General features: G+C 42.2%; 1 protein-coding gene across 5 annotated transcripts in view; it reads left to right on the plus strand.

Annotated features, from left to right (window-relative positions):
- The window catches only part of CFAP91 (cilia and flagella associated protein 91), a 130102-nt gene that overhangs the window by 43798 nt on the left and 72438 nt on the right, over positions 1 to 13866 (plus strand). For all 5 annotated transcript variants that reach the window (XM_075000566.1, XM_075000568.1, XM_075000567.1 and 2 more), the window contains 2 exons: positions 6147 to 6295; positions 8516 to 8607. In XM_075000566.1, the coding sequence (XP_074856667.1) occupies positions 6147 to 6295; positions 8516 to 8607 (241 nt within the window). The remainder of the gene's footprint in view (positions 1 to 6146; positions 6296 to 8515; positions 8608 to 13866) is intronic.

Below are 13866 nucleotides of genomic sequence, written 5' to 3' on the forward strand. Positions count from 1 at the left end.
CCTCCCCCAGTGTGAATACCTGACCCCTCCCTCTTCCTGACCCATCTGCACTAAGAGCCTCCAGACCCAGGAGTCTCCACTTACGCCCCCAAACTCCCTCCCCACTGGGCCTCACCCCCTTCATCTGGAGCCCCCTACACTTAGCCCTCCACACCACTGATCCCCCCAACAGCTGCATCCTGACCCTCTACCACACTTAACCCTCCCAGGCACCCCCACTGAGCCCTCGCCACCTTTGCCTGGACTCCCATGTGTAATCCCCTTCCCTCTGGACACAGAACCCCTCACAGATCCCCTGTGCAACCAGATTCACCCCCTGTACCCAGACCCCCCACTAAGCTCCTTGCGCCCAGATTGTGTCACACAGAATCCTAGTACTTGAGGAAATTCTGCACTAAAAAAATTAAAATTTTGCAAAGTCCTTCACATTTTAATTGTCTAACACAATATAATCAGACAATTTTCGATTAGCTTGGTAATTTATTTCAAAATACTTGTCAGCAGATAATTGAAAATGATGTGATTATATTGTATTATTCTGAGATAAAATATGCAGATTTTTTGTGCATACACACAGAGTATTTAATTTTTTGTGAAGCATTCTCTTAGGAATAAAGGGTGTAAAGGGCAGAGCTTGCTTCACATCCTTCTTGGGTCCTTCTTACTGGCCATGGCAAAAATTGGAGCTCCCCGGTTCTCCTTAAAAACTTATTTTATATTCACGACATGCTTTTTCACAAACTTTTTGTGAATAATGACAGTTGTTAGGAGTAGTACCTTCCACTTTGGAGAATTTTTTTCTTTTATTGTTCTTTTTGTCTGTATTAATTATGCAGAAATGTTCTCAGTTCAATCAGTGTAGTTCTTGTAAAGACATTCTAACTGCTTGATTTGTTTGGGAGAGGGACATTCCAACACAAGTGCTGTATGGGCTTATCCTTTCCCTCCCATACAAAGAAATCAAAGATGTGTTGCCTGAGGGAGCACCTTCTTAAGCAGGGGATGAGACCTTTCTCAGCATCACAAAACTCACCTGCTCAGAAATCTGAGATACCTGTAACCACAGCTGCTCTTCCTCTTCCGTTAAAAACTCTCAGAAAAACTCTTTTGAGAAGCGATGTTTTTCTCCTTCCCCAACTCAGTTGAATTAGATGGGTTTTTCAGAAGACCAAAAAGTCCTCTCCATCATCTGAAAAAAGATTCCGGAATTAAGAGCTCCCAGTGTAATGCTGAGGCCAAAATGGCTAATACAATCATTGGATACATAAGCAGGGGAATTTTGAGTAGGAGTAGTGAGGTTATTTTATTTGGGTGTTTGGCACTGCTACAAATGCTGCTCAAATATTGTGTCAGATTCAGGAAAGATGTTGATAAATTGAGATTTCAGAGAGAGAGCTCAGAGAAGAGCCACAAAAATTAACTAAAGGAGTCAAGGACATGGCATATACTTATAGACTTGAGACGCTCGGTTGGTTTACCTTAACAAAGATAAGGCTAAGGGATAATTTGATTAGTGTCTGTAAATACCTACTTGGGGAACAAATCTTTAATGATAGGGTCTTCAGTCTAACTCAGTAAGGTGTGACAATCTAATGGCTGGAAGATGAAGCTCAACACATTTGGAGTAATTTTTTCATTGTGAGAGTAATTAACCATTGGAATAATTTTCCAAGGGTCTCAGTGGACTCTCAGTCCATGGCAACTTAAATCAGGATTGAATTTTTTAAAAGATCTGCTCTAAGAATTATTTTGGGTAAGTTTTAAGGCCTACATTGTACAGGAGGTCAGACTAGATGATCACAGTGGCCCCTTCTGGCCCTGGAATCTCTGAATCTTCCATCCTGATGCATGGGAATAAGCCCTTCAGGACTGAGTCAACAAGCTGCAAATGGCAGTTCTCAGTACCTTATCATGCAGTGCTGTTGACTGTGGTACTGATAAGTCTCAGAACCATTGAATTGCACCTTTGCATTGTCTCCTGAGGTATCAGTTGAAGTGTTGCTGCATCTCTTGGCATCTGATGTGTCACAGGCCTTTATGACTGTGAAGGACCTGTTGTAGCTCTTGATATTGGACTCCTCATTGTTGGAGCAACTGAGACCATTTGTTGAGTCCCAGCCTATTCATTCAGTACTCACTTTCACAGAAGCTACTGATACTGTCATCTTCATTGATCATCATCATCATCAACCACCACCATGGACTCAGTGCCTGCCAGTGTTTGATGCTTCTCTCATGATTTCCCTCCATCTTTCCCTGTCCAGGGCAGAGTAGCTTAGTTTCTGTAGACTAGCTCCGAGCCAGTCTACTATATCATCTACCTATTCTACGTGGGGTCTGCCTCTCCTATTTGAACCGTCCATTATGCCGAATACCAGGGTCTTGATTTTTCGTTTGTCATTCGTTCTGCAAATATGCCCAAAGAACTGTAACTTCCATTGTATAACCTTCTGCAGTAGGTTCTCTTTTGGCCGTATCTTCCTATATAATTCCTCTTTGGTGACCTCCTGCATCCACCCTACTTTCAGAATCTTTCTATAACAACTCCTCTCGAATGCCAATATCCTCCTTTTCAAATTATCACCGCTATGTCACATGCATACACCATACTGCTGAATACATATGTTTTCAAGATGCTCAGTTTTCTCCCTAAGCTAATCGCTTTGCTTTTCCAGATCTTATCCATCACTTTCAAACTTATTCTTGCTTTCGCTAATCTAGTTACTGTTTCCTTCTTACAGTCTAGATCATATGTTATGTTGCTTCCCGGATACATGAACTTCTCTATGTTCTCTAGTTCAATCCCATCTACACTGATCTTCCTTTCTATTTCCTTATCTCCAAATACCATTGTTTTTGTTTTATCCATGTTCATAATCAGTCTGTACTGCTTCTCTTCCTCGTTTAGCACCTGCACTGTTGTCGCTAACTTCTCTTCATCTTCTTCAATGATAACTATATGATCCACAAATGTCAAGTTGTTGATTCTCATCCCGTGCACAGCTATCCCTTCTACCTCTGCCTTGATCTTGGCCCTCACTCTCTAAAGGCGCATGATGAAGGTACTCTGCAATATTGGATCTCCTTGTCTCGTACCTCTATTCATTCTAAACAAACTTCCCATCTCTCCATACATTCTCACTGCTGCCTCTGCATTGTCTTTGATATCCTTCAACAACCATATCAATCTGATATCTACTCCATACAACTCCAGCACTGCCCAATTCACTTTCTGATCTATACTGTCAAATGCCTTCTGAAAAATCGATGAAGCAATTGTAGGCGTTCTTGTTCTTCTGTTCAGCTTTCTCCATTAGTAATCTTAGTGCCAATATCTGCTGTATGGTTCTTCTATCTTTCCTGAATCCCGCTTGCTCGTCCACTGTGATCACTGTCTCTCCGTCAGTATCATCAGCAGCACTTTACCTTCATGATACCTGCCTCTATATTGAGAGCTCCATATGCACCTACAGCTATTCATCAGCTGGTACCTTCTATAGCATTTTCTTCCACACAGGACCTAAGACTGTGTGCAGTCTCAATATCTTCATCACTATGTCTTCTTCAACTTTGGTTAATACGGACTTCATTACCACCACTGGTATTCATCCCAATCATGGTGGTTTCTTTGGTTTTCACTGGATTTCATTGTCCACATTTGTACCAAGGTATCTCTATTTCATAGTGGACTGGTTTCACAGTTCCCAGTGAAAGAACAGAAGCTTGCCACCATGTAGATTTAAGTACAAGGCCTTTATTACATACAGCTGGTGGTGTCTCACTTCTCTTTTTAGGCTGAGTGAACTGACAAACAGCTGATTACAATGAATTATATAGGGTGCCAATGGGCAGAGGGAAGCAACAGGCGTTCCCAACCCCCCTGGATAGATGCTAGCAACAAGGAATAAGCATGATAAGCCAATCATCTAAAAGGTTGTGTGTGCGCTCTGGCCATGGGTCAGGTTTATATGTGAATACAAAGGTGTTTTCTCCTACATTTTCTCTTGTAGAAGATAGGTTAAATTCCAATTGCTAGTCTTTTGGAGTGTCAGGTGGCACCTTTCAATAGGGTTTTTCTGTAGGTACATTCCTATGTGGTCTTGAGACATAAAGGAACAGATAAGTGATACATATATTGGTGCAATTATAAGTGCTGCCCCCCTTTCTGGACTCAGATTGGCATCTGTGAAGGTTAGACACCATCACTCAAGCTGGCAATTAGACCTTTTCCTGAAATAGGCTGAAGAAGGCTTGTCATGTCTTTCTCAACTGGAGAGCAGACTTCCAGGCCCCTCTTAAATGAGTTATAAGGCTATAATTCAAGATAAACCCCAATTACTGCTTTCACACCCAATGTTTATACTGCACCAGGTCTTGTTTAATGGAGAGTTAGTAAACCAAGCCTTTGTTTGTGTATCTGGGCTATGCCTTGTTTACTTAGGATGAAAGTTTTGGGGCCTGCTTTGTGTTAGCTCATGTTAAAGATTTTGAACAAAGACTGTGGCCAGTATCTGGCATAATATAATACATGGCCCTTCACCAGAAAAGGATTATTATGTCTCTTCTTTGGATTTAGATGATGGACACCAAATCTGAAGGCATTCTGAGTAACAATGTGAATTTTAGAGCACTTAGAGTCAAGCTGCAATAGACAGCTGGTCTAGATGTTAACTTTAGTTTACTTGGTGGGCCATTACAGTGGCAAAAGGGGGACTTTTTAGTAAGGACTGGGAGAATGGAGGGATGGTGCTCTACACTTCCATCTGAAGCACAGGAGAATCCAAGGGTATGAAGTGGCCCATTCATCTCAGTGAGGTGGTCTCAGCTGTGAATGTGAGCAGCCCAGGCAAACGAACGGAACCAGAAGCAATAGCTTTGAGATGAGTGACTTGCTCCATTCACGTCAGAGAACCCAAGCTATGCTTCAGAAATGCCACTGCTCAACTCTTCTCTGTGTCAGTGATGTATTTTTGGTGTGTGCCACCAGTATGCCTTTTCCAGCTCCCTACCTGGGAGTTCAGGAATTCCACATATCCTTGTTCATATGATAGAAGTCAAGGAGAGGGCTTCAGACTGCCCTAGAAGAATAAGTCCTCCAGAGTCCAGCTCACATGAAAGGGGCATGAATTGGGGTGGATATCAGACTCCCCTTGAGGAGTTGGGTCCTCCAGATTCTGGCATACACACCAGTAGAAAGAAAGGTTTAGACTCTCTCTCTTAAGAGGGGCAAACCCCCAGGATTGTTGCACAGATACTGGAAGAGAATGTGAGAAAAAAAGGTGCCCTTGTTCCTTTTCTCCCTGAGTTTCCTTGTCACTCACTTAAGGTCACTCTTTCCAGTGAGCTCAGAATGATGAAAGCCAACATAAAGCATCTCTCTGCCGACCACCACCAAGTGCTGGGAAATATCAAAATCTGGGTACCCCTGGATTAAATGCATAAAAAGAAATCCAGTGTTTTCATTCTGCTTCTGTTCTTCATTGCTTTGATGAAGTATAGTGCTTCAGAATTCGAATGATTACAAGAAAATTAACTTATTGATGCCATGATAGTTCCAATGACATCTAAACTACCCTGATGCAGACAGGTATTATCTGCTGCAAGTGTGTCCACAAATGTGAAAGATCAGAATTTTGCCTTTGTCATGCAACATTTTCTGTGCTTGTTTCTATACAACTAATTCCTGGGAAAAGGTCATTAGAGAAGTAATTGTTATACTGCAGCTGGAAGCACGCTCAAATTAGTGTGCTAAAAATGACAGCTTCACAATTTGGCAGTGGTTTGGACCAGCTGCCTGGATTTATCCTGGGGGTCTGGTTTGTAGTTAGGTGGCCAGCCTGAGCCACTGCCTGTGCTACCCCTACATTGCTATTTTTAGCATGCTAACCTGAGCAGAGCTAGCGTGTGTGAATCTAGCTGAGCTGGAAAGCATACTTCAGGTGTGGTGTAGATGTACCCTATGACAAGTTCTCATACACTGAACATGCCTTCTAAATTAAGTTGCCTTCAGCTACCCATATAAAGTGATGAATCTCAGCTGACACACCATAGTCTTTGTCTCCGCAGATGGTCCCAGCAAGCGAGCACTAGTCAGCAATGAACATTTTGTATCTTGAGTGAGAAAGGCATGTTGATGCTTGTTTCAGGTGGTGAAGGTGCACCAGAGTACTGTTGATTCTTATCTGGAAGATGTTATCCTGAACAGCATGGAGAGCACAGCTGAGGAACAAGCCAGAGAAGAGATTCAGAAGATGGCTGTGGAAATCAATGACATTGCTTATGAAATGGAAAGCCGGTATGTCCTGGAGTGAACAAAGTACAGTTAGATGCTGCTTTGCACTATTCAGACCCTGGCTGGCTAGCTGAGTTTATAGTCTAGGGCTGGCACCAAGGGTGGGGCAATACAATTCATAACACTATGTCGAAATGCTACAGTTTTTATCCAGCAGAGAGACTCGGTCAGTTGTGTAACAACTCCTCCTAAAAATACACATACAAGGTGGTTGCTGGTGAAGCTCAGGTGTGACAGGGAATGACGTATTCCTGGTAGCTGTGCTGATGTGCCCTGACCACAAGATTAGAGTTTCTGAATTTCCCCCACAAATCCTTTACAGTGAGTTTTTTCAAAGGTACTTGAGGGAGTTTAGACATTCATGTCTTGTTGAGATTCAGTGGAAGCTGTCCACCTAACTTCCTTATGCACCTTTTGAAAACACCAGCCTTAGAAAGCAGCTAATATACGGCTGTCCTTTAACTTAGAAGCTGTCATGTCCTCTAAGTGTCAGGGTTTTAGAGCAGATAGGATTTGCAGGAAATATAGCAGACACAGGAACCTCCTGAAATGAACTCACCTTTCATTCAGAAGCAAAAGAAGATGTTTTTTTAAAGAAGTTGCCAATTTTAATGAAGTCAACCATAGTGGCTGCTCCAGGGGTAGGTCTGACCTGATTTCACCATGTTTCTGAAAAACCTCAGTTGTGCTTCAGAAGTGACTATGTTTTAGGACATGTCACACCTCCAGTTCAAACTTGCTGACTTTTTATGGAGTTTAGCCTTTAAGTGAGAGTGACACAGAACCTATCTTCATGGCAAAGCGACAGTGCATTGGGTAGCCACATGAGTTTCCCCAAGTTCTTTAACATTCTGTTAGGGCACCCCATAAGCATTCAGCCTCTGGACTGGTTAGTAAACCAGCAGTGAAGAACCCTGATCTGAGCTGTGGTGTGCAATTGGCACTAGGACTAGCCAAAAATGAAATTTTGAAAGGGAAGAAATTGTCAGATTCAAGCGAAGACTTAAAGACTAAATAGATAGACTGAGTGATCCTCTCGCTGTAGAAGAGTCTCTCCAGTGTAGAACCCACACACTCCAGCAGATCATTATAGGAGTACAAAACCAGTGCTGTTTTGACATTTTGGAGTTCAACTGAAATCAGTCAGAAGTTGTGTCACTTCCTTCCCTGCATTTCTGGGTATCTTAAATAGTGTAATGCTGTGGCACACAGTCCAGACAACAGCAGCCAAACAAACAAACATGCAGGTCAGATCCTTCTGCTGGTTTCAGAGTGACCCCCAACCCCCACTAAAAACACACACACACAGAGCCAGATTTTCCTAAAACTCTCTCTCTGTTGTGTCTATTCAAAAATTCTTCTGGAAAACTAAAAGACATTTAGTTGGCTGCTGCTTTAAAGAGATAAAACCAGCGGATGTTATCTTGACTGAGTGAACAATTGCTCCAATCAAAGCATTGGGTTTGTGTAGGTAAAAAAGAAAAATAGAACAAGCTTATTTAGTCGAAAAGAGAGAAGTGATTTCTGGTATAAATGATAAAGCTAGGAGTATTACAAACAAAAATACGCTTTCTGATGGCCAAGACCTAACACAACAAGTTGTAGTCTTTATTTAAAGTAGTTTCTTCACCAATATTCCTTTTTAACAATGACTGACTAGCTCTTAAAATACCCACAGAATCCAAGGAGCTTGCAGGAGCTGGGAAACAGATCAGCCCACCAAGGCTGGTCAGTATCCTGGATCTCAGAGTGGTGGGGAGCCTGGAAACAGGGGGTAGAGCCTGGTTCCCGTCTCCCCGCTGCTTGTGGGACCCAGGAATTTCCAGATTCCACGAGCACAGGGCAGCCAGAAACCAGGCTGCCGCTTGGCTACCAGCTCCCCTCCACTTGTGGGACTGGGAAACTGACTGTCCCACCAGCGCTGGTCAGCTTCCTGGCTGCTGCTCCCTGCCTTTCTCCAGTGGCACAGCTGTCAGCCTGACAGCCACACCGCTGGGGGAAGGGGCACAGAGCAGATACATATTAAAGTGAGTTACATGCAACTTGAAGCCATGTGTTTCAAGGGTTTACTGTACTGAGAGCTTCACTTTCCTTGGCTGACAATTACTTTCAGCAGCATTAAATTCACTTCAAAATAGTTAAGAGGAGAGAGTTGGTGGTATATTGGTGCAGTGGGAAGTAAGGTAATAAGTGTTAATTTCACTGTCCATATTTGTTCTGTAGTCGAACTCATCTGCAGTCGGAAGAGATTGTAGCAGAGCTGGTTTATGGTTTCCTGATACCAGAAGTACAGAAAATCTCCGTCAAGGAGAAAGGTAAGGAGTCCAGTAGCTTTACTTTCTCCTTGAACTGTGATTTAGTGTCTGAAAGGTTCATCTTCCAGGAATTTCTGTAGAGTCTGAGGATATGTCTACACAGTAAACAGACATATGGCAGCTACTGTCAGAGCACAGGCCAATTGACTTTGGCTTGCAGGGCTCAAACTGCGAGACTGAAAATGGCAGTCTAGTTCTGTAGGCCCAGGCCAGAGTCTGTGTTCTGAAATTTGGCGAGGTGGGAGGGTCCTGAAACCCAGGTTCTTTTCTGAGCTCAAAAGACTGCACAGTTTATGTGCTTTAACCTTTTTTGGCATAATGGCCCAAATACAACCCTAGTGGAAGCAGCTGTAACTCCATTAAAATCGGTGGAGCAGCACCTGTCTGATGTAGTCCATTGTTCTTTGAAAAGTATAATCTATTCAGTGCCATTCTTGTGTAGTCTGAATTACTAGTATCAGATTTAACCAGCATTGCTTGAGTCATTAACTCAGTTAAGATTTGTGGGTTTTTTCTTTGAAAATAGAAAAGGAAAAATTTACATGCCTTATTTAACTTAATAAAAACATTTTTTGAAAATACAATACTTTAATTTTTATTTTGTATTTCTTAAAAAAAGAGATTGTTAAAATTTGTCTGTTTAATGTTGTTGTACTTTTTTTAAAATGGGAATTCCATCCAGTGCATTTTTTCCCTCATCCTATAAACTCTTATTTGCTATAGTCAGTTTGATTTCCAATAACATTTTCTTCTAGTTTCTATACCGCAGGCATTGATTTAGCTATGCCAAAACAGAACACTACTACAAATTTCTCCATTTTATCTCTTTTCTATAAGGTTTATTGAGAACCAGTCCTATTCCAGGTTCACCCTATTTTTCTGGCTCATCTTGGTTCAATCCCTTTCAACACTTGCCTATTTATGGCAGTTTAGAGGACTGTACTTGCTTTGGTGATTCTCTCTTTTCTGTTTGTTTTTTTGAGGAGCAATCCCATTCCTGGCACATCCAGTTTTCCTAGCACAAGCAAATGCTTATGTTGCTTGAAGTTATCCTATAAGGAAGCTGTATACCAGATTTGGTGGTCCTAGCTCTTATTGTTTAGGAGGAATTCTTGATTGAATAGACAAATACGCTCTAAAATATATGGTAGATATTACAATTTTTCCACTGACAATAGGAATCCCTAATATGTAGCTAATTTATGCACATGGAAATTGTACAAGGAAGCTTATGTCTGTTTCTTTCTAATTTATCCAGAACAAGGGACAGATATAATGTCTTATGATTAATTTTGCAACATCATGTTTGCAGTGTAAAGTCTTATGCTATTGTAGAGAGGTCATTATTTTAAGCAAATCTGAATATTTTAACTCCATAATTCAGAGACTGGAAGGACATTAGAAAGCCCCTGTATCATGATGATGATGATCAGGGTAAAATAACATTTCTTGATCAGGAGACTTCTCTTGGCTGGCCTGTTGAGAAGATTGCAGACACACTCCCCATAAAGCGTGTGTTGACTTTGGAAAGCAAATATAAAAATAGCATATTAATAGTTCCATGTCCCTGTCTGACTCCAGAGCAAATGTGCTCATAGTTCACTGATTAAAAATATAAATATTTGCTAGCTACAAACACATTCTAGGATTTAAGAATCAGGCTAAGTTCTTTTTGGCTTGTGTATTGTGAACAACAACAGTGAAGCACCTAGGAAACAACTGTAAATAACTAATTGAAAACCTGTGCTCCATATTTAGCAGAAGCAAAAAACAAGCAAAATAGTAGGATGCATATTGTTGCTAACTTCCCTGTAAGCTGAACAGCTGTACAGCAACCTATCAAGTACTGCGCAGGCATTCAAGGGACCTGCCATGACCAGGGGATGGGCAATGCTCTCCTAGCCTTGACCCAGCCTAGCCTAGACCTGCTCCACAAACCTTTCATCCCTGGCCCTAGCGCAGCGCTCACAGTCTCAGTCCAAGCCCACAGCACCACCCCATTCTGCCCCAACTCTGAGTCCCTCATCCCTGGTCCTACCACACAGCCCGCACTCCCAGCCAAAGCCATGACTCCCCACCCTGACCCTCTGCCCGAGCCCTGAGCCCCCTTCCTAACTCCTCAGTCCCACCCCAGCATATGAATTTTGAATGTGTCACACATCACTTTCATATTAGTGCATATAAAATCCATTCCATCCATGTGTGGGAAGCACTAGAGGGAACAGTCATTGTTGCCTCTTTTCACTCATAACAAGATTTAACCTCACTTAAATAGCTCAATGATATGCCCTAATCTGATATATCGTGTTCAGTTCTGATCCACGTAAATCAAAAAGGACAGAGCAGAATGGGAGCATTCAGTGAGGGCTGCACACAATGAAAGGATAGGAAAATTTCAATATGAATTGGGGCTAGAAGTATGGGGAGCGCGGACTTTAGAGTGTCACTAGCAGTCATCTAGGCACCAAAATACTAATTGTGATGTATGCTAAAGCAAGTAGTGAAGTACGGAATATAAAACACCTCTGAAAGGCTGCAGAATAAAAGTGTCAAAGGACTTCAGAATTTGGTATAAACCACATAGGACCTGACCAGAAGGCAGGAGCAGAAGGCCATAGGTTGGACCCAGGAAAGAATGCACTGGGGTCTCAAAGAAGAGCTGGCACAATACTTCATATGGTACAGCTCTTGTGAAAACTCCTCCAAACACAGTCAAGAAGGAACTAACTGGAAGTGTACCTGCCAATAGGGGGGGCTAGCTCATAATTTATCCTGCTATTGCTGCCACTAGAGTTGAAACAATCGTAGGCATTAGTGGCAGTTTGCTGGTCTTATATGATGAAGTCAAGATTCAAGAGCGAGAATCCTGCATAATGATTATCTTCAGAACAGCAGAATTACAGGATAAGTAATTTCTGCTTAACTCTGCCATGAAGCGACAGAGCTCCATGCCAGTCCCAAGCCTGGATGAAGGAGCTGGGTTGGTCAGATCTGTGTCAATGCGCTGACCATCAAACAAAAATACGAATGAAATCTGATGCCAGTACAACCAAATGTTAAAAGATGCCGGCTTGGACCTCGCCCAGATAAACAAGGTCCGCGATACCCATCGAGCGATCGGGGTTGGGTCGATAAGTTGGCTACCGAAAGAAAATCACAGCTAACACATATGCTATCCATTGGAACATGGGACGTCCAAACACTGTGCACAACTGGAAAATTAGAGCTGCTTCGGAAGGAAGTGGAGAGATACCAATGTGATATACTTGGACTGGCAGAGATGCGTTGGACAGGATCAGGGGAGATATGTGGTTGCAAAGTCTTTTGATCAGGAAATGAAACAAAGCATGAAGCAGGAGTTGGATTCCTTCTCAGCAAAACAGCTAAACAGCTAAAAGAACATTATTAGGATACAAACCAGTGAGTGCAAGAATGATGGTCGCGCAGTTTGAAGCAAAACCATTCAACATCTCAGTCATTCAAGTGTATGCACCCACATCGGACAGTACGGAGGAAGAGATTGACCTATTTTATAATGACTTGACAAAGACGGTGGAGGAGATACCAAAGAAAGATGTGTTGATTGGAACGCGAAGGTTGGAACAGATAACGAAGGTTGAGAGAGAGTCATGGGAAGGTTTGGATATGGAGAAAGAAATGAACGAGGTGAGAAACTGTTAGAGTTTGCCACAGAGCATGAGATGGTGATTTGCAACATGAGATTCCAACAAAAGGACTGTAGGAAGTGGACATGGCGATCGAATGACAGGAAGTCCAAGAACATGATAGATATGATTTTGATAAGAAGATGATGGATAACATCAGTACAGAAGTGCCAAACTTTCCAAGGACCGGATATAGACTCAGACCAGTCTAGCAAACATCAAGATAAAACTCAAAAGAAAATGTAAGACACAGTTTAAGAAAAGAAGAGATGTGGCAAGGCTATGTGAGGAAGAAACAGGGAATGCATACAGAACAGCACTCGAAGAGAAGATTAAGAATATCAACACAGAGAAAGACCTAGATAAGAGAGTCTCAGGGATAGCCATCACTATAGAAGAGGCAATTGAGCAGACTGTTCCAGAAGAAGAGATCAATAAGAAGAGGATTACCCAGAAGACACTGAAATTGGTTCAAGAGAAAAGAGCGTTGAAGATCAGAAGAGATGTTTCTGAGATGGCAGAACAGCAATATAGGATGAAATGCAATGAGGTAAGGAAAGCAGCCAGAAAGGATAAGGGAGGCATATAAGACAATTAGGAATGTTAATAGGAAATGGCAATGGAAGCAGATGGCGATCAAAGATGAGAACAAAGAAGTGCTCATGAACAGGGAAAAGATTGTGCAGCGATAGATGAGATATTGCACTGATCTATACAAAGCACAGTTGGACCCGAGTGTCTCAGAGAGACTGATTGAAGAACTGAAAGAGATATCTCCCCCGAGCATTGAGAATGAGACTGATATTTCAAAGGAGGAAGTAGAAAAAGCAGTGAAATGACTAAAGAACAACAAGAGCCCTGGAAATGATAAGATCACAGGAGAGATGATCAAATATGGTGGAGAAAGCATGATTCAGGAAATACACCGACTATGTAATATAGCATGGAAAGAAGGGAAGGCACCTAAGGAATGGACAAGATCTGTGCTAGCGACAATACCAAAGAAAGGAAGTATATTGGAGTGCAAGAACTACAGAACGATTGCCCTAACGAGTCATCTAGGTAAAGTGCTGATGACAATACTGACTGAGTGATTAAGATCGCAGATAGAAGAACATATAGCAGATGAGCAAGCAGGGTTCAGAAAAGATAGAAGTACCATACAGCAGATATTGGCACTAAGACTGATAGCGGAGAAAGCTCGACAAAAGAACAAAAACGTATACACTTGCTTCGTCGATTTTTCAAAAGGCATTTGACAGTATAGATCAGAAAGTGACTTGGGCAGTGTTGGTCATACGGAGTGGATAGCAGACTAATATGGTTGTTGAAAGATATCAACGATAATGCAGAGGCAGCGGTGAGAACATGCGCGGAGTTGGGAAGTTGGTTTAAAATAAGTAGAGCTACGAGACAAGGAGATCCAGTATCGCCAAGTATCTTCATCACACATCTGGAGAGAGCGATGGACAAGATCAAGGGAGAGGTAGAAGGGATATCTGTGCATGGGAAAAGAATTAACAAGTTGAGGTTTGCGGATGATATAGTTATCATTGAGGAAGATGAGGAGAAGCTAGCGAAAACGGTGTGGGTG

The sequence above is a fragment of the Carettochelys insculpta genome, chromosome 1 (genome assembly GCF_033958435.1).
Source record: "Carettochelys insculpta isolate YL-2023 chromosome 1, ASM3395843v1, whole genome shotgun sequence".
Taxonomy (NCBI): Eukaryota; Metazoa; Chordata; order Testudines; family Carettochelyidae; genus Carettochelys; species Carettochelys insculpta.